The 21,164-nt window shown below is 40.4% G+C and overlaps 1 protein-coding gene and 1 pseudogene across 1 annotated transcript in view; both read right to left on the bottom strand.

The window, feature by feature from the left end:
* CFAP58 (cilia and flagella associated protein 58) overlaps positions 1-21,164 on the bottom strand; it is a 111,196-nt gene that overhangs the window by 42,627 nt on the left and 47,405 nt on the right. The window contains exons 12-15 of the mRNA XM_025397301.1: positions 14,506-14,646; positions 13,087-13,310; positions 10,137-10,248; positions 7,453-7,557 (exon numbers count right to left, since the gene is read on the bottom strand). Coding sequence (XP_025253086.1) covers positions 7,453-7,557; positions 10,137-10,248; positions 13,087-13,310; positions 14,506-14,646 — 582 coding nt within the window. The remainder of the gene's footprint in view (positions 1-7,452; positions 7,558-10,136; positions 10,249-13,086; positions 13,311-14,505; positions 14,647-21,164) is intronic.
* Positions 14,097-14,210, bottom strand: LOC112632311 (annotated as a pseudogene).

The raw sequence follows: 21,164 nt of genomic DNA, 5'->3' as shown, positions 1-21,164 counted from the left end.
CACTTGTGGGCCAAGGATGGTTGGCAAACTTGTTTCTGGGAGTGTTTTTAAGACTGTCAATGTTTAAAACTCAGTATATTGGACATAAAAGTCTACATTTCCAGCTCTTTAAAATTTAAAGATTTGACAACATCAGCCTGCAGTTAGCTGGGGTGGGATTAGCTGCTTCCTAGGGATGCTTCCTAGGACTGGGGCCCATAGCCTGCCACGTGCTGCCATCCCCACCACTCCCACTGGCCTCTGACCATGAGACACCTACCAGTTGCTGTTTCTGATCATGACATGCAAAATCCACCTCACTCTTTTCTTGTTACATGCCTGGCCCTGAGGGTAAGTGCATTTGAACTTGTTACCCCGTATTTAAGCATTTGGAAGAAACAATTTGAGCCGCTCTGAGTGTTCATCATGTTTTAAGTGCCTCTAGCAAGAAGTTAGAGCTTCCTACTCCAATGCTATCATGCCGTATGCCCATTATTAGGAATGCCATCTTGATGATGATGATGATGATGATGATGATGATGATGTAAAGATACCAGGGTAGTGGACAGCAGTTACTCAAGGCATATATGCCTGTCTTATCCCACAGATGCCTTTAAAGAAAAAAAGAAGTCATTAATCCTGAAGGATTCAGACGGGATGAGGAACAAATGAACCAACAACAGCAAGGAGAGGCCACCAGGAGGCACGCTTCAGGTACGTTTCCATTGCCCCTGCTTCTTTGAAGGGGAGAATAGCTTGGTGAGCAGAAGAAAAGAAATCCTTCCCATCCATACCTTAGATTCCAATTTTGGCAAGAGTACAGACTTCTCCATCTTACTTACCACTGAAGCTATAAAGTTAGTCTCCAGAACTATTTTCATGTTAATCCCAAGCAAGGGAAGAACTTTGAGCAGACCCACATGAATCAGCCTGCCTCCACAAACAAAAAGGACACTGACAAGTTGCATCAAGTTTATAGATCCATAAACTCACAGTAAATTCCAGACTCCTACAAAGTCAGAAGTCAATAAAAAAATGCAAAGGCCACCTCTCAGAGAGCTCAAAGACAGAACTTAAATGACTGCAACATACCACTTTCTGAAGGACCACAATTCTTCCAACCTTTAATAAATTGCTAGACAAATATTTGTGGATGAGAAATTAGGGACGTGATGATCAACAAGACAGACACCGGAACTCCTTTGTGAAGCTTATAGTCTAACAGGAAAGAGCCATTACATGTTAATTACAATTACTTCATTAATTACGAGTATGATGAGTGGTATAAGGAAGAAGTCAAGTTACAGGAACTTGTACCAAGACACCTAACCTAGGAAAAGGGGTTTTCTAAGGAAAAAATATTTAAGCTAAGACCTAAAGGGTGGGCAGGAGTTGCCCAGGCAGAGAGCTGGTCCATCTATAATGAGCATCTGTGTGCCCAGTACAGTATCAGGTATTGGGATTAGAGAGGTGAACTGGGAAGTGCCTCTCCTCAAAGAGTTCACAGGTGAGTGGGACTTGAAAATATGCTTCCATCATATCTGCTGGTTGGAAATAATGGGGTCTCTCTATCACCACGTAACAGATTAAACAGTTATTTTAAAATTGCTGTGAAACTCAGAAGAATTCAACCCAAAGTCTTCCTAATTGCAAAATGTTCTGTTGTGAGTGAGAGAACTTCTCTAATATTTTAATTTAAAAAGATGAAATTGAGAAACTGTCAAATCCCGTGGAACACTTGAGGCTTCAGCAAGATAACAAGGCTTGTTGTCTGGGGATATGCAAGCTGCTGAGAAAAATCACAGCAGGCACAGGGCAGCCCAACCATTCCAAATTCTAAATAAGGAATTGATTAAAAGGGATTGAGACAGGACATTAAACTTTGGAGGCCTGGAAAAACTGTGTTGGTAATTAATGATATTAACGATAGTATTATTAATAACATTGTTAATGAAAACTAAGCATTCTATTAAACTTTTATGTGTACTAACACAATTCTATGGGTATATTATTGTCCCCAACTTACGGATGAAGAAACTAGTGAGTCAAGCAAATAAGAGATTTCTGTTTATGGCAATATGTCAGACTAAATAACATGAAAACTAATGTCTACAAAGCATTAGACATGCTGAGTAAAACAATTCAGCATGAGCTTTAATCACAAAACAGAGTTTGCAATTAGTTTGCTCAAGTGTCAAAATCAAAGCGTGAACTGCATGTTAGAACAGTGAATAGATATATATTGCAGCTATCCCTTGAGGGATAGTTGAACAAAGGGCCTGGATTTTCGTGGCCACGAGAAGGCAAAGGATAAGGTGCTGGCCCTGTGTGAAGCGGGTATTAGTACTAAGATTCCTCAACATAAAGTTAATGACTTTTAAAAGTTTCACCCTTGGCGAAAAGATACAACAGATAGAAATCTACCCACTGGGACAGGAAGACCACAAGACCACAATTAAAAACCTAAGTAATTCTCCTGGGCTCTGGGTGGGAAAAAAAAGTTGCTTCCCTAAGAACTTGTCTCCATGGATCTTTTGTCACAAGTGTTTGAGGTTCTAGTATACGTTAGCCAAGTAGTCCAAGAAGCCCAAGGTGAGAATTCAACATTAAAAAAAATTGTTCTAAGCAAGCGATGTCTTCTAAGGCACCTGGCAGAAACAAATGAATGGACATTTCCTTAACCTAACCATTCCCAAGTCCCCAAATAAAGGCTTTCTGAAAATGAGTTCACAATCCAAAATCACAAAACATGAAAGGAAAAATCCACCATGAGTGAAAGTCAGCAGTCACAACAAACAGGAAAACCCCTCAAGAACTTCAATAATAGAACATTCAGATCAAGACTATAAAATAAATTCTTGAATTAATTGGGGACATAAAGGAAGGATGTAAAACATAAGAAAAGATCAAGAAACTATCAACAAAAAACAGGCATATGTGAAAAAGAATCTCTAGAAAATAAAAATAAAATAATTGAAAATAAAATCTCAATGGATTGACTATTAACAGATAAGCACACTGAAAGAATTGGTAAACAAGAAGATTAAGATTAACACTTTGGGAGGCTGAGGCCAGCAGATCACTTGAGGTCAGGAGTTCGAGACCAGCCTGGCCAACATGATGAAATCCTGTCTCTACTAAGAATACAAAAATTAGCTGGGCGTTGTGGTGGATGCCTGTAATCCCAGCTACTCAGGAGGCTGAGGCAGGAGAATCGCTTGAAGCTGGGAGGCAGAGGGTGCAGTGAGCCAAGATTGCACCACTGCACTCCAGCCTGAGTGACAGAGTGAGACTCCATGTCAATAAATAAATAAATAAATAAATAAATAAATAAATAAATAAGATAAAGCTAAGAAAATGTAACATAAAGAGTTAAAGACAAGAAAAACATCAACTAGGTCAGTAAATAGGAAAAAAAGAATAAGAAAACCCAATGTACTTCTAATAAGACTTCCAGGAGGAGTGAATAAAGACACTAAAGCAGAGACTATTCGAAGACACAGGAATCCTCAGATTCAGGAAATGGAGTGTGTTTTGAACATGGTAAGCAAAACTAAATTAATACCCAAATGCGTTGTTCTGAAACTCTGAAACATCAAAGGCAAAGAGAAGATCTAACTATCAAACAGAAGAAAAGGCAGGTCACCTAAAAACGAGCAGAAACAATTAGATGTACAGCAGACTTCTCAATCACATCACTGGAAGCTGGGGACACAAAGGACCTACGTCTTCAAAGTGCAAATAGAAATAAGATTTCAAGTTAATACATTTACAAATAAGGCCAAATTTAAAACATTTTTAGACAAGCAAAGGAGAGCGTAAACCATTGAAAAAAATCTATTGGTTAAAGAACTATGAAAGGATATACTTCAAAAAGCCAGAAGTAAGGAATTGGAGATATGTAGAAATAGAAAACAAAAGAACAGGTAAACATCTTGGTAAATCTTAGTAAATTGACTCTGTAACATAATAGTGGTGATGGCTGATTTTGGAAACAGCAGGGTAGCTGTAGTTAAAGCATTCCAAATTCTTACACTGTTTGTAAGAAGGAGAAAGATATTGATCAACTTTAGACTTTAGATTTGATGTCAACTATGCATGGTGAATTTTTAAGGGAATCCATGAACAAGAAAAACAAAGGATTAAGATATGTATTTAAGGGAATCAGAGACAGAGAATATTATACTGAGTGGTGGTAACTGTTGAGTAAAAGAAAAACTGTATAAAGGGAATAGGTAGTAATGGTTAGCAGGGAGACCAGTAAACGGGAAAAACAGAACATAAAGAAAACTCAGTCTGATAGAATTTTTTTGAGCATTACAAAAAATCAGGGAAAATAAGAAGGTAGAAATAAACCTAAAATTATCAATAAACAAACTAAACACCGAGACAAAGATAAGATTTTTTTAATTACAAGAGATTGTCCTAAAGTACAAAGACACCAAAAGTTGAAAAGTAAAAACATACGAAAACTACTTTTCAAAATCCAGCTGATTGAGCTATGTTAATACTAGGCAAATTTGTAAGTAAAAATATTATTTTGAGAGTTCTTATATAACACGAAAGGAGCAATTCAACCAGGAACAAATAAAAATTGTAAACTTATACTCACCTTATCATGATCTAAAATGTTCTCAAAGCAAAAAATTACAGAGAGAAGGAGAAACAGACAAATCTCCAAACTTTTTTCAGTGATTAGGCAGACAGAAAATTAGGAAAAGTACAGACGTGGACAATACAATTAACAAGGTTGATCTAACGAACAAATAGAGAACACTGAACCCAGAGCATTTAGAGAGTATGTATCTTTTTCAAACAGCAGGCGTCGGGTATAAAAACTGATCACTTAGTTGGTCACAAATCAAGTTCAACAAATTCCAAAAAATCTGTATAATACAGACCACAATGCAGAAAGGTGAGAAATCAGTAAATAGAAGATAACTTAAATACATACATATTTGGAAATTTTAAAATACACTTTTAATTATCCTAAAATATCATAAAATATCTCCTAATTATTATTAGGAGAAATAGTGAATATTTTTAAAGACTTATTGTCAAAGGAGAAGTAATTCTGAAAATATACTACACTTAGGACTAAATGAAAATTCCCCATATCAAAACCTGTGGAAAGAAACTAAATTTTATTTTGTTTTGTTTTATTTTTTTGAGACAGGGTCTCACTGTGTCACCTAGGCTGAAGTGCAGTGGAACAATCACAGCTCACTACAGCCTCAAATTCATGGGCTCAAGCAATTCTCCCCCCTCAGCCTCCTGAGTAGCAGGCACTAAACGTGTGCGCCCCCACACCTGGCTAATATTTGTATTCTTTGTAGAGACAAGGTTTTGCCATGTTGTCTAGGCTGGTCTCGAACTCCTGGGCTCAAGCAATCCACTCCCCTTGGCCTCCCAACGTGCTGGGATTATAGGTGTGATCCACTGCACCCAACCCTAAATACATTATTTAAAAGACATTTTATAACTGAAATATTTATATTAGAAGACTGAACATCAATGATCTGAGCATTAACCTTAAAAAGGTAGAAGAACCCAGTAAACCCAGGGTATATAGAGGGAAGGAAATAATAAAGTTAAAGCAGTCCATGAAATATAAAACAAACTTATAATACAGATGCTTGGCAAACATAGGATTTGGTTCTTTTTAAAACTAACAAAGTGATAACAGAACAGACAAGGTAGTGAAGCAGTAGAAAGTGTGAGCTCTGGAGTGACTGCCTGGACCAAGTCCCACCCTAGCACTTACCAGCTGCACAGACCTGGGAAATGACTTATGGCCAGCATCAGGGGAGCCACAGCAAACTCTGGACTGTCAAAGCCCAGTGCCATGTACTAATCGGTTATCCTTACAAGACATCCAAACTATGTACTCTGATTAGAGTATCCTTCTCCCATTATTAAAAAAACAGGTATTATTATCTCCATTTTACAGATGGGAAAACTGAGATTTGTACAATGTATGTAATTCTCTTAAAGTCATGAAATGATCAAGGGTTGAAACTGATTTAACACCAGATCTTTCTGGACTCCAAAGTCTACTCCCTCAACCACCACAGTAATCTACAAGAGAAGAGGAAAATCCCTGTTGGCCATTCAGTGTCATGATATTCTGGAAGGTTATTTACTGTATACCCAACTTTAGGGTAAATATCTTTCTTAAGGTAGACTGTAAAACAAAAGGAGCAAATGCCTCTTACTCATATATAGAAGTTCCTACTCCTACTAATATTAACCTAGTGATTAAAATTATGGGCTCTGGGACTGGGCACAGTGGCTCACACCTATAATCCCAGCACTTTGGGAGGCTGAGGCAGGCAGATCACTTGGGGTCAGGAGTTCAAGACCAGGCTGACCAACATGGTGAAACCCCATCTCTACTAAAAATACAAAAATTAGCCAGGATGGTGGCACACACCTGTAATCCCAGCTACTCAGGAGGCTGAGGCAGGAGAATCACTTGAACCTGGGAAGAAGAGGCTGCAGTGAACCGAGATGGTGCCACTGCACTCCAGCCTGGGCAACAGAGCAAGACTGTCTCAAAAAATCAATTAATTAATTAAAGGCTTTGGAATCCAAAGTAACATGAATAATTGCTAATATTTATTAGACACCATGTTACCATGGATAATGTTAAACTCTTTCAATCCTCACAATATCCATTTTCACAGGTTCTGTTATTGTCCCATAATACAGACTAAGAACAATGAAGTTAAACTGACATAGCAACTGGCAGTATTCCAAACCAAGCCATCTAACTTCAAGAGCTGACATTCTCATCCACACTAAACTCGTGGGTCCTGACTTCCTCGGCCATCAGCTGGGGATGACCATACCTGCTTCCTGAACTGCAAAGAGGAAATGAGACCAAGTAGGTAAAGCCACCAGCATATCTGGCATGCAGTAAGTGATGATGATGATGGTGGTGAGGAAGATGGTGATGGTGATGATGACAGCAGGCCCTTGCAAAGATACAGGCCTAATTGCTACAGAACAATTTACTGCATGAAATCCTCAAAAAGAAATCTCTCCTTCCATTTCACTCACACAAATCTTCATGTGAACAGATCATTTGTGCGCTATGAGAAAGCTTATTTTCAAAATCAAAATCACAGCATTTTGCATTATGTGAAGATATGAAGAAAAATGTTTGAAAGAATCTGATAAATAAAACTATAGAGAAGTGCAGGGGGCGGGGCTGCTCACATTACCCATTGCAGTAAGTCTAGCCTTGAACTTAATTTTCCAGAATTCTTGAAATATCAGTGATCGCAACATAAAAGACCAATTAATCAGACTGTGCTTGTTCTCTATGTGTGAGTCACTGTTGCCATCTACAGTTAAATATGGGACATGCAATGCTGCCAAATAACTGACTAATTCTAAGAACGTAGTCCTGGAGATGGTGGTGCTAAGGCAATCCATTTGTACAATGAGTACAGAAAACAAAAATGCTACCTGTAGGAGCAGCTCTTTTTCAACCACCTCTTCAGTCTTGCTGATGAGACGCTTCTGCAGGGTGTGAATTTTCTGTATCAGCTCAAACGCGTTGGGGTCGCTGGCCTGTCCAAGGGGAACAACAATAGCAGCTGAGATATCATCAACTTCAAAGCACTGAGGTATCTATTTAAAATGTACATTGTCTTATTAAAATCTATTGGAAACCTGCAGACCTAATACAGAGAGAATTAGAACCAAAAATAAAGTATAATAGATGAGACAATCATAAATTCCTGTCCCCAAAAAAGCAGACTGCAGTTTTCCTAATGTTTTATCTATGGCATTAGTTATTCTATAAATACAAAGTAAATGTGTTTATTCCACCAGTGGGAATAACAATAATGGTAGCCAATATGCTCGATATATGATTCTTTGCCGCCATGCAGATACTATGCTAAGTGCTTTTTATACAACATTATACTTTAGCTGCAGGACAGCCCTAGGAGACAGTATGTCTTTTCCTTTTATACCGATACGACAACTGAGGCTGAAAGAAACTAAGTCATTTACCCAGAGTGGCAAGGCTCAGAGCTGGAGTCAAGCCCAAATACGCCAAGCCTCAAAGGCATAGTTCTCAATTCCTATGCTCTGCAGCTTACCCTACCGTCTCCTCTGTTTACTTAATTTTCCAGAATTCTTTGGTTTGTTTGAGACAGGGTCTCACTCTATTGCCCAGGCTGGAGTGCAGTGGTGCGATCATGGCTCACTGCAGCCTCAAACTCTGGGGGATCAAGCAATCCTTCTGCTTCAGTCTCCCAGTAGCTGGGACCACAGGCACGTGTCACCACACCGGGTTAATTTTTTTGTAAAGACAGGGTCTCACTAGGCTGGATAGGGTCTCACTAGGTTGGATACCCAGGCTGGTATCCAACTCCTGGGCTCAGGCAATCCTCCCACCTTGGCCTCCCAAAGTGCTGGGATTACAGGTGTGAGCCACTGTGCCCAGCCCCTAAAATTCTTGAATGGAAGGAGACAGAGCTCCCTAATTCACTCAGCCTTAGGATTCTCCTTTGGTAATTGTCAGCAGGAAGATTCACTGCGGTCTATGATGGGGATGGTTTCCAGGATGTGGACTTCTGCTAATCATTGGCAGCAGAGCACTACCATGGCATTTAGCTCTGAAATGGAAGTATCAGTCCACAAAGCTCTGATGATCCCTCACTAGTTGTGTACAATTCAAACAAGATATATAGTTATAAATTGGTAATTTGTCCTCTAGACTTTGAGCCAAGGCTTCACTTCCAACTGTACGGACATTTTGAATTAATCTAACAGCTAAATATTTTCAACTGCCTCCCAGAGTCTCTATTTTCTAATTTTTCTAATAGAAACTGATGTGGAATTGGAAACTTTAAAGATCTGCATGAAAACACACAGAGTAAACTAATGTGACAGTAAATGAATTTAAAATCTTCATCTCCGCTTCTGCAGACATATGCATATTACTATTGGTTAGTAAACTACATCACTCTTGGCATTTGAAGAGGAAGGAATGAGGGTCCAAAAGGGAAAAGAAAAAGAGATGCCATTGACTCTGACTTTGCTTGAGAAATACTAAGCAGGGCCAACTGATATCCATCTATTGGGACTAGATTTGGCACACATTCACCTGGCAGGGCTGGATGCTGTTAAAATTCAGGCCTCGTGTTTACATAACAATTTATAATGCATTATCCTTAATGCTTTCTTCATTAAAAGGAAAAAATAAAAATGGAAAACAAAAATCTGCCTGGCTGATTTTCTTTCTTATAAGGAAAAAATAAAAATTAAAATCAAAAATAAAGGAATTTTTATTTTTTCCCCTCTTAAAGGTCCCTATGTAAAATACATATTGTCCTTTCCGTTCTTAAAGAAAAAAAATAAAAATGAAAAACAAAAATCTCCCTGGCTGATTTTCTTTCTTATACCTGCCCTGCTTTATCTTATGTGACATACTTACATCTCCCAATACCCTGATCATTCATCTAGTTGAAGACCCTTTTGGCATCCACATTGCTAGTTACAACTAAAGGAGATAGCTTTCTTTTTCTTGAATAAGCAGAGTTTGTCTTTAACTGTTATTTTCAGTGCTGGTGGTAATGACTACCAGAAAGCCACAGAATAAAATTAAATATGAAGTTGATTATCCATCCCCTTCCAATGAGACTTTAGCTGTGTCCCCAGATTCTAAGAGAAAGGGCTTGGCTAACACCATGCTTTCAACAAGAGGGCAGTTCACAAAACCATATTTTCTGTAAGTAATAAAAGGATGCAAAGATCAATTGAAAGATGGTAGAGATGCTGGTGACCAACATCACTAAAGGCCATGAACATCCAAGACTAATAGGCAGCCTCAGGATAACTGGTTAACCAAAACCTACCCAAGCCGGAAAAATAAATGTCAGTTGGTGAGGCAGGTTCACAGTTTTCACTGGGCTTTCTTTAGGTAGAAAGGATTTTGTGCAAGACTTTTAAAACAAAACCCAAATGAACCATCTGGTTCTGAGAGAACTCAATTTACATCTGATCCAGCCTTACATTTTAGGTGACAATTTGCATAGCATTAAATAAAACCTCCCTTCTCGTTGTGCTTTAGGTTAGAAGCTTCGCGTGGGATAGGAGGAGAGATTTGGGGATGGGGAGAACGCACTGCCAGATGTTACCTCGAGCTTCCTCCATCTGTGCACATTCATGGGATTCTCCAGCTCCTCCTCCAGGGCTCGGCAGCGTGTCCTCTCCTTCAAGAATTCTCTTTGCATGTGAAAAAACTCCTGTCTGAATAAGACAAACTTGATTTTGCAAAGAATTATCCACCCGTTTGAATATCCTGTCTATCTTTAATTGGTTGCATACATACTACGTCTTATATAAAAAGTTGGAATTAGGGAGAATATTGTGAACACTGGGACCAGCCTCCTAAATCTGGGCAAGACACAGATGATATTAATTCTTGCAGAGCTCAAGAATTGGCTTAGCTTTCAAAAAAAAAAGTGCCAAGGCTTCAGAATCAGAGTCATGATTCTGGATACTCAAGAAATTTATAAGTATATGAAAGGAACAAAGGGCAGGGGGATTGTATTAGTCTTTTCTCACACTGCTAATAAAGACATACCCAAGACTGGTAATTTATAAAGGAAAGAGGTTTAATGGACTCACAATTCCACATGGCTGCAGAGGCCTCACAATCATGGAGGAAGACAAAGGGAGAGCAAAGGAACATCTTACGTGGTGGCAGGCAACAGAGCTTCTCTAGGGGAACTCCCATTTATAAAAACCATCAGATCTCATGAGACTCATTCACTACATCAATACAATGAGAACAGTATGGGGGAAACTACCCCTGTGGTTCAATTATCTCCACCTGGCCCCCATCCATGACACGTGGGGATTATTACAATTCAAGGTGAGATTTGGGTGGGGACACAGAGACAAATCATTTCAGCAGTGAATTATAAGAGTTTAAATACACTGTTTAATGTTTCTAAATGTCTCTATAGTCGTAATAAGTGAACAGGCTACAGTCCACAAACTCAGCACCTGACAGCAATATGCTGAGGCTCGGGTGATAACCTAACACCAGTCAGGGCATACATCTCCACCCTCACTACACATTGCAATCCCCTGGGGAGCTTTGAAAGCTACCTCTTCTCCTGGACCCAATCCTTAGAGGGATTCTGTTTCATGGTCTAGCATGGGTCCCTGGCTTCATAGGTCTTAAAGTCCCGCTGGCAATTCTCACATGCAGCCCAGGTTGAGAAACCCTAGTTAGGAGTTGTGATGATACTTTATCTTGAGTTCCACAACTGTACAGATGGCTGAAAAAGTCCTGAATATCTAGTTCTGGCTGAAATACACTGCTAAAATCTTCAGAAATCTCTAGTTAATAGGTAACATGCAATAGCCATCCTCAGTGTTTGCGAGCTGGCTGTCACCCTATAGAATGAGATGTTGGGAGGCAGAGAAGAAGCAAGCACTTGCATTGACACGGGCAATAAGGATATTATTATCTGTCCTCGCCTGCTGCAGGGGTGCAGATTACTAATACTAAGCCATCTCTTTTACTTAATCGCTTCATTTAAACCAATAATACAACTTCCCCTCATTAGCAAGACAAACCATTAGAATTAACTGCATGATGTTCACTCAACAGGGCGCTCAGAGCAAGCTGCTTAGAATTAAAAGCATATTTTTAACACTTCAATTTTCTAGAATGTCATCAGAAGGGGAGGGCAGAAGTATTAGCTACCATACTTGACGGCCTGCTTTGTACTAGACTCTGTACATGGCACATTGATTTGTTTTGCTGTTTAATTGTGACTACAAGTCCAAAGCTCAGGGAGGTTCAGTGACTTGCCCAAGGTCACACAGTCTGTAGGTAGCAAGACAGATTGGAATTCATGCTAGCTTGTCTCCAGCCTTTATTAAGTTTTCTTCCCATTGAAAAGAAAAATAAAATATATTATCAACAAACTAGCAATACTGAATGGGAATGGATAAAATTTCGTCCTTTGTGTATGTAATAAAAATAACTCATGGCTGACAAGTTTAGCGATGGTTTGGAGACTATTCAATAGTTACTTAGAATGAATCCATTTGTCTCCAAAATGTCAATGGTGGTATCTCTGGGTAGTAAACTTATGAGTGATTTTCTAATCACTTCTTTATATTTTTTCTGCATTTCTCACATTTTCTACAATGAATTTGTACTACTTTCATCATCTGAAATACAAGCAACTCCAAAAAAAAAAAAAAGAAAACAAAAAAGTATTGATCTATCCTTGATAGTGGCAACCTTGCTATTCCTGAATATATTCATTGCATTTAAATATCCAAACTATCTTCTAACCCAATTGATTTGAGAAGCAGATCCAAACTATGTCCTTATTCCAAGATGGTCAAGGATACTGTTCATCTACAAGTCTGTGGGGAATAAGGATAGCTACTGAGAAAATACCAGAACTCTTATTTGGTTTCCTGCAATTGCCTTTATAAAACATGGTGACGTTTTCCCAAAGGGAAAGTAGATCTTGTGTAATGCAAGATTTCAAGAAAGAAGAAGGCGCACTAAGCTAAAGTGAAAGCTGCAGAAGATAAATCAAGAGTGAGATATAAAATTTGGCCGCCTTCTAAGGAAACGAAGTTTTCAAGTAGTGATAAAATTATATTTTCCACCTCTTTTCTTCCTGTATATAATTCCAAGAAAAAGATGTGCAAATGTTACCAGATTAAATTTCAATATTGATGCTCCCTCTCTTGCATACTGACGTATTAAAGAAATTCAAGAAAGCTCATCGGGGGAAAAAATTTCTGAATTGTAACTAATTTCCTTGAAAATTATTTTGTAAACTCCAGAATATGGTTTTTTAAAAACCTTTTTGCACTTGCCCATACCACCCTGAAAGGAAGCTGGTTCATTTTTGTGACACAGCATAGGAACAATGGAGACGTTATGGAAAAGCTGTTCTTATTATTCGTTAATAATTTCATCCTGTAAACTTCATTTTGTACAACTCGATAAAGACCTTCAATGAGCAACAAGCATGACTACGAAGTGATTTTAGGAGTTCCCCATGTTGCACTGTGCCCTCAGCCCTGAGTTGTATTATCTGTTACCTGAGTTCTTCAACATTAGCCACGCTCTTGGCAAGAATCCCCTTTTCCCGGCGAAGCTTCTTGATCTCAAGTTTGAGGATTCTCATGTCCTCCAACCTCTGGTTGTACTGGCTCTCCCCTTTATTCAGCACAGACTGTTGGATCTTGATCTTCTCATAGAGCAAAGCTAACTCATCATTGCGCCGAACAAGCTGAGACCCCAGAATATCTCTCTCGCTGATGACCTAGGAAGGTAGGGAGGGGCATGGCCACCAGGAAAGAAGAAGCCTTAGCTTTTCATTGTGGCAGCACCATTCATTCAATGAGTATCTTTCAAACACCCACATGTACTGGGCACCACGTGGGCTGGGCACTGGAAAGAGCTGGCTAGACAATCAACACTGGACCCCTCCCACTAGAGTTTTTGAAAACATCATACAACAAATAATCCTTAATAATATTAATAATAATAGTCCAAGGCTGGGTACAGTGGCTCATGCATGTAATCCCAGCACTTTGGGAGGTCAAGGCAGGTGGATCACTTGAGGCCAGGAGTTCGTGACCAGCCTGGCCAACATGGTGAAACCCCATCTCTACCAAAAATACAAAAATTAGCCAGGTGCAGTGGCAATATCTGTAGTCACAGCTACTCAGGAGGCTGAGATGGAAGGATCACTGGAGCCTGGGAGGAGAAAGTTGTAGTGAGCCAAGATGGTGCCACCACATTACAGCCTGAGTGACAGAGAAAGACTCTGTCTCAAAAATAATAATAATAATAACAATAGTCCAATCATCTAATAATCTTTAGCCTATGTATGTGTCGTTTTATTTATTTCCAAATCCTTTATATTTATAAATGTTCAAATCTGAATGACTTCATGGCGGGCTAGCTCTTGCCAAGTTCCACTACTTCCTTCTATCTTGCACTGGCCAACTTCTCTCTGCCAGGTCCCTGAAAGCAGTTAAATTTCTAACCCCCAAATTATGCATTTGGGTTTCTATCTCCCAAATTGTTATTTTCATTTTTTTCATGTTGGATGGGTAATGTGCTGACATTATGATAAGGTGTGAGGGAGGCATATCTTACACATACATGTGAACATCCAGTCAAGATCAAATCATGTAATTATCCATTGCAATTATATGTGAGCAACTGTATTATACTAGAATGCAAGCTCCCTGAGGATGAACCGTATTGTCTTGGTGGCCAATGTGGCCCTAGTGCCTAGAGGAGTGACTGAGACATGGGAAGTGCTCATAAATATAAGTCAAATAAAGGAGTGAATATTTCATAATTAATCAATACAAGATGGGTCTCTGCTGCTGTTCTTCCAATAGGGCTAGTTGGCAGAGCTTAGAGAGGAAGGAGTGTTGGAAGGGTGGAATTAAATACTCGTGTCTGTTGACGAGGTCTGTAAGTCTGACGAGGAGGTGCTCTACCTGGTCTAATTCCTTCTTCTGCCTCAACCTCTCCCCGTCAGCCTCAGCAATTATTCGCAGGAGTTTTCTCTCTTCAGCTTCTTGCTTTTCAATAAAGTGTTTGGTCTCCAGGGCTTGTTGTCTCAGCTTCTGCAGCTCAGCCTGACAAAGAGTGGAAGATACAGGCAAATTTCAATTCGTTACAGCACAAACCAGGACGACAGGGCCCGGATTCAGATGTACAGTTGTGCTTCTTACTCTTTCCTCTGATGTTTCATTTAACACAGTTTGATCACTCTCACAAGCAAAACAAGCTTACCACACACACACACACACACACACACAGACACTCACTCATAAAGAAATAGCAATGAATATTACAGTCATCATGTTTATTCTGAGTTGTGCCCTTGAGGGATTTCTATCATTTTTCTATATATGTATAGCAGGGGCTTCATTGGTATTCAGCAGCACTTCATCTCTTACTGGCCAAACACCAGGAGAATTCACAAAGAATAGTGCAGAGCAGGATGTGGGGGCGAGGACAGGGGAGGCCTCCATGTGTACCAGCTCCTGTAATGTCCCTAACACCACAAGCACATGAACCGCAAAGGTAAAGCCCTTTGTAAGCAAAATTAAACTACTCAAAGATAATAACTGTCTATCTTGTAAAACATCCTGATGAAACAGAAGGGATGTCATTTATAAAAAGATATATAGATTCTACTTTGATGGCACTTCCAACCCAGATGAGAGGATAAGATAGACAAATATTAGGCAAATATTAAGAAGTCCAGGCAATAATTTGTCAGTGTCTTGATGATCACACAGAGTGAATTGATATTATGGGAGGTCAAAGAAAAAGTCATCATTAGACTGGGGGTCGCAGGGATGCTTTCTCAGAGAGCTCAGACCGGAATCTGGCCCCTAAGTTTATACGAAAATCATAGGAATTATGGAGAAAGGGTGCTATGGACTGTTAAGTTTCAGCAGGACAATTTGTCTCATCAAAGTGCACATTCACTTCTATTCCACAAGTTAGTTTGTGACCTACCATATCCCAGGCATGATACTAGGCATTTGCGTAGCTACTCCTGTCTCCATTTAATGCAATTACAGAGACAAAAGCAAATAACTTGCCCAAGGTCATGGAGCTATTAAGTAGCAGATTGAGATTCCAACCCAGATCTTTTGATTCCAAAGCCTGTGCTCCTTCTACTGTCACCACCCAAGAGTTCCAAATTAAATATAGAAGATAAGCAAGACTTGAGGGATTCACCATCCATTGAAGATGATGAACAACCAACAACAGTGTGAAAATGCTATCTATCTATGTGAAAAGGACATGGGTATACACATAAAGGTGTTTATATTTCTGCCTGGAGTTTAGAGGGAAGAACCAGTCAGGTCACTGGCAGTTGACAGATATTGCCAACATGGAGGGGTATGTGTTGTGAGAGCAGGGCATTCAGCAGTCAGGCTTGTGAGAACAAAGGCATGCAAACTATAAAGTACCTGGTGTGTTCACCAGATAGTGAAACAGCCAATATGGCTGAATTAGAGAGCTAGGTAAGGAATAGCTGGAGGTAAGGCTCACAAACAGCTAAGGCAGACAGGGAAAGGCCTTGTGTGCCAGGCACTATGTAGGGCATGCAGTGGGGGAACCAAAGTTACGTATGTTACAGGAAAGAAGAATATGCATTTGAGAGGTTCCATGCCCAACTGGGATGGATGAGGGATATCACAGACCAGGTCAGAACAAGAAGAAGCAAATGAGGAGGAAGAGCTCTGCTTTCCCTCATGCTGGAATCACAAGGGAGACGACAAGATAATATTAAGGTTTCAACTTGTCAATGGCTTGCAAGTTGGCAAATGTCAGTAAAAGAGTAATAATTTTTTCCTTCAAGTAAGTATTTGGACCCCCGCCTACCTAGAAATGACACCCAGATGATGGAAACCTCATACTTTAAAGTGCCTTTGAACCAACCCAGTTTTAGTTACGGTCTGTCCCTGCCCCATGAAAACCAGAAGTCATTAATTCTACACCTCAGACTTATCCAAACAGTAAAAGACACTGTGTACCTCGTAACAGATGTGTAATGTCACAAACTGAATGCAACCAGCTACTATAAAACCAAGGGTTTCTTTTATGACATTTTGTTTGTTCATTTCATGAAACATGTTTTGGTCTAGGGATAAGCAAAAGGAAATACTTATTGAGAAAAGATCTCATCTATTGAGAAAAGATCTCATATTTACCACTTGGGGGGATTGTCTGTTAGGAAAGAGAGCAAAGAACCAGCCTTTCTGTTTCTATAATCATTTAAGGTGACAGCAAAGACAGCAATAAAATACCTGTTTGGCTCATGCTTTCTTTAATAAAACTTTTATTTTCCCAGATGTGCAACATTCACTTCCCTGTTCTTAAGTGCCAAGAGCTGATCAGAATCCATCAGCAGAACAAAATGAAACCCCTGTTATATTAAAATGCAATCAACAGTGTGTAAAAGTATCTGTCTGAAATGTAAAACCACTCGTGCATTTGGCATTACTGCATACTTTTTTCATAATATATCAAAATTCTGAGTGGTCTCTTTATGTCATAAATGTATGGGCTGTAAACAAGATGTGTCATTAGACGTTGGCAGCAAATGTTAACATCAACAAAATACCTTGGGTCTAACGCATTTAGCAGTTATAAATCTGAGCCATCTCACTCAGGAAGGATGGCAACAACCACTATGCGTTCAAAAGCTCATCAAACAATGCCCTAGGTGGGACCTGAGATTTCTGCACCTATCCAAGTGTTACTGGTGGTATGAAGTTGTAATGAGATGGCAAGACACAGCCTTTACTCACCACTTCCACAATTATACCATTTTGCAATAGGCATTATGGATTATCTGTAACCAGATTTGGCTATGGGCATAAATCATATCTCAAGAGTCATACTTGTAGAATTTCTCCCATTCATACATGATCTCTACATGAGTTTCATAGAAATTATCTGTTTAAATCTAGCAAAGCAAATAGTACCACCTGAAGTCTTCTAGCCATGAGAATAATTAGGCTCTCTCTCTCTCTCTGTCTCACATGGATGACAGCTCCCCATCCATGGTGAGCTACAGAGTCCACTAAGTAAAAGAATATGGTGCCCTGAAGCCAGGCCCTAATGTGGTGCTGAGCTCTGGACACAGAGAATCTGCTGATGAATTATTCACCAAGAATCAAAGGGCTGTCAGATACATGTGGGATGATTGGAAAGAGACAAGACAGAAGCGGGGGCTTGTTAGGACTGGAAGGCAGACACTCCAAATGAGATGGCTCCTTCAGTGCTGATGAAACAAGCCTGGGACACAATGGGCAGATGAATGCAGACACAGCAATGTCTACAGAGAACTACTGACATCCTGTCATAACCATAATGTGCTGACAGTGTACAGGATCCTCAGGCATCAGTGGAGGCTAGTAGCAACAGAAAAAGTAAAAGAAACATGGAAGGACAAGATTTGTCTGCTGAAGGGGATGAATGAAGATGAGGATGACCTACTAAAGATAGTCGTTTGCCTATCAGCTTGGAAAAGTCGTAAATTGGGTTGTCCTGTCCAAGGGTATCTCACAGGCTACCTAGTAGGCAAGGGCTTGCCCCTCCGGGAGGGATTATGTACCCACGTAGCTTTGTATAACTCGCAATAATAAGATAAATGTCTCCTGGAGCAAAGTTACTAGAAAATCTGCCCTTTCCCTCAGGGTTTTGGTTGGCAGACTTTAGATGCATGAAATCCAGGGACCTGTGTGAAATGTGATTCATTCTTAGGCTAAAAAAGTCAAGAGGCTAAAACTCAACATTTGAGCTGTCATATTTTTCTAGAGAATGTCAAACGGGCTTAATGATAGGCCAAAATTATCCAGTCGGAGCACCATTGCAAGTCACCTTGGATAGCCTCAAATAATAAATCAGGGAGGCCTCTGTCTTTGCTCCTCATTCTTGCCTTCATGGGAAATGTGGGGAGAAAGGGCATCCTAGTTCCACAGTAAGTCCAAAGCAATCAATCTTCCTATAATCGATGACCCAAAGCCATCCAGACTTGGGATTCTCCATTTGGAGCAGTCTCTGGAGCAGGAGCCTTTTAATCATCCTTCATGTTCACCAGCTGCCAAATCTGCTGGCCCAGGTCCAAATAATACAGGACTCAATTGCCCTGTATTTTATTTTATTATGATGTTTCTTTGGAGCTTTATGTGTAGACACCTGATGGCAGAGGCCATAAATGAAACAAATATTAGCTAAAGTCAAACTCCGAGGAATTAGGAATAATTGATATTTTGTATAGGACATTTGTTCTAAAGCAGGATTTTGTAGAATGACATTAGTTCCAACTTGGACCCCATTATGGGGTAATAATTCATCTTTTGAATAGAGTATTACAGGGAAAGTAAGAGATGAGACCTAATGCCATCCTTTAAAGGGAAAGAGATGATGCACCAAATGGATTACACTGAGCCTTGCTAACATAGTCCATAACGCTCATGGGTGAAGCAATGTTTAAAATAAGTTTCTTGAGGTCCCAGAGCAAGATGGCCGAATAGGAACAGCTCCAGTCTCCAGCTCCCAGTGCGAGCAACAAAAAAGATGGGTGATTTCTGCAGTTTCAACTGAGGTACCGGGTTCATCTCACTGGGGAGTGCTGGACAATTGGTGCTGGTCAGCTGGTGCAGCCCGACCAGCGAGACCTGAAGCAGGGCGAGGCATCACCTCACCTGGGAAGCGCAAGGGGGAAGGGAATCCCTTTTCCTAGCCAGGGAAACTGAGACACACAACACCTGGAAAATCAGGTAACTCCCACCCTAATACTGTGCTTTACCAAGGGTCTTAGCAAATGGCACACCAGGAGATTATATCCCACACCTGGCTGGGAGGGTCCCACGCCCACGGAGCCTCCCTCATTGCTAGCACAGCAGTCTGCGATCTAACTGCAAGGCAGCAGCAAGGCTGGGGGAGGGGTGCCTGCCATTGCTGAGGCTTAAGTAGGTAAACAAAGCCACCGGGAAGTTCGAACTGGGTGGAGCCCACAACAGCTCAAGGAGGCCTGCCTGTCTCTGTAGACTCCATCTCTGGGGACAGCACACAGCTAAACAAAAAGTAGCAGAAAGCTCTGCAGATGCAAATGACCCTGTCTGACAGCTTTGAAGAGAGCAGTGGATCTCCCAACACGGAGGCTGAGATCTGAGAACAGACAGACTGCCTGCTCAAGTGGGTCCCTGACCCCTGAGTAGCCTAACTGGGAGACATCCCCCACTAGGTGCAGACCGACACCCCACACCACACACGGCGGGGTACACCCCTGAGACTAAGCTTCCAGAGCAACAATCAGACAGGATCACTCGCTGTTCAGCAATATTCTATCTTCTGCAGCCTCTGCTGCTGATACCCAGGCAAACAGGGTCTGGAGTGGACCTCAAGCAATCTCCAACAGACCTACAGCTGAGGGTCCTGACTGTTAGAAGGAAAACTAACAAACAGAAAGGACACCCACACCAAAACCCCATCAGTGCGTCACCATCATCAAAGACCAAAGGCAGATAAAACCACAAAGATGGGGAAAAAGCAGTGCAGAAAAACTGGAAATTCAAAAAATAAGAGCACATCTCCCCCTCCAAAGGAATGCAGCTCATCACCAGCAATGGATCAAAGCTGGATGGAGAATGACTTTGACAAGTAGAGAGAAGGCTTCAGTCCATCAAACTTCTCAGAGCTAAAGGAGGAATTACGTACCCAGCGCAAAGAAACTAAAATTCTTGAAAAAAGAATGGAAGAATGAATGACTAGAATAATCAATGAAGAGAAGGCCATAAACGAACTGACAGAGATAAAAACCATGACACGAGAAATACGTGACAAATGCACAAGCTTCATTAACCTACTCGATCAACTGGAAGAAAGAGTATCACTGAGGATCAAATGAATGAAATGAAGTGAGAAGAGAAGTCTAAAGAAAAAGAGCAAAAAGAAATGAACAAAGCCTTCAAGAAGTATGGGATTACGTGAAAAGACCAAATCTACGTCTGATTGGGGTGCCTGAAAGTGAGGGGGAAAATGGAACCAAGTTGGAAAACACTCTTCAGGATATCATCCAGGAGAACTTCCCCAACCTAGCAAGGCAGGCCAACATTCAAATTCAGGAAATACAGAGAATGCCACAAAGATACTCCTCGAGAAGAACAACTCCAAGACACATAATTGTCAGATTCACCAAAGTTGAAATGAAGGAAAAAATGTTAAGGGCACCCAGAGAGAAAGGTCGGGTTACCCACAAAGGGAAACCCATCAGACTAACAGCAGATCTCTCGGCAGAAACTCTCCAAGCCAGAAGAGAATGGGGGCCAATATTCAACATTCTTAAAGAAAAGAATTTTCAACCCAGAATTTCATATCCAGCCAAACTAAGTTTCATAAGTGAAGGAGAAGTAAAATCCTTCACAGACAAGCAAATGCTTAGAGATTTTGTCACCACCAGGCCTACCCTACAAGAGGCCCTGAAGGAAGCGCTAAACATGGAAAGGAACAACCGGTACCAGCCATTGCAAAAACATGCCAAAATGTAAAGACCATCAATGCTAGGAAGAAACTGCATCAACTAACGAGCAAAATAACCAGCTAATATCACAATGACAGGATC

The sequence above is a fragment of the Theropithecus gelada genome, chromosome 9, assembly GCF_003255815.1.
Source record: "Theropithecus gelada isolate Dixy chromosome 9, Tgel_1.0, whole genome shotgun sequence".
NCBI classification, from domain to species: Eukaryota; Metazoa; Chordata; class Mammalia; order Primates; family Cercopithecidae; genus Theropithecus; species Theropithecus gelada.
Note: the sequence above shows the minus strand (reverse complement) of the source record. Positions and strands in the feature narration are given on the sequence as shown.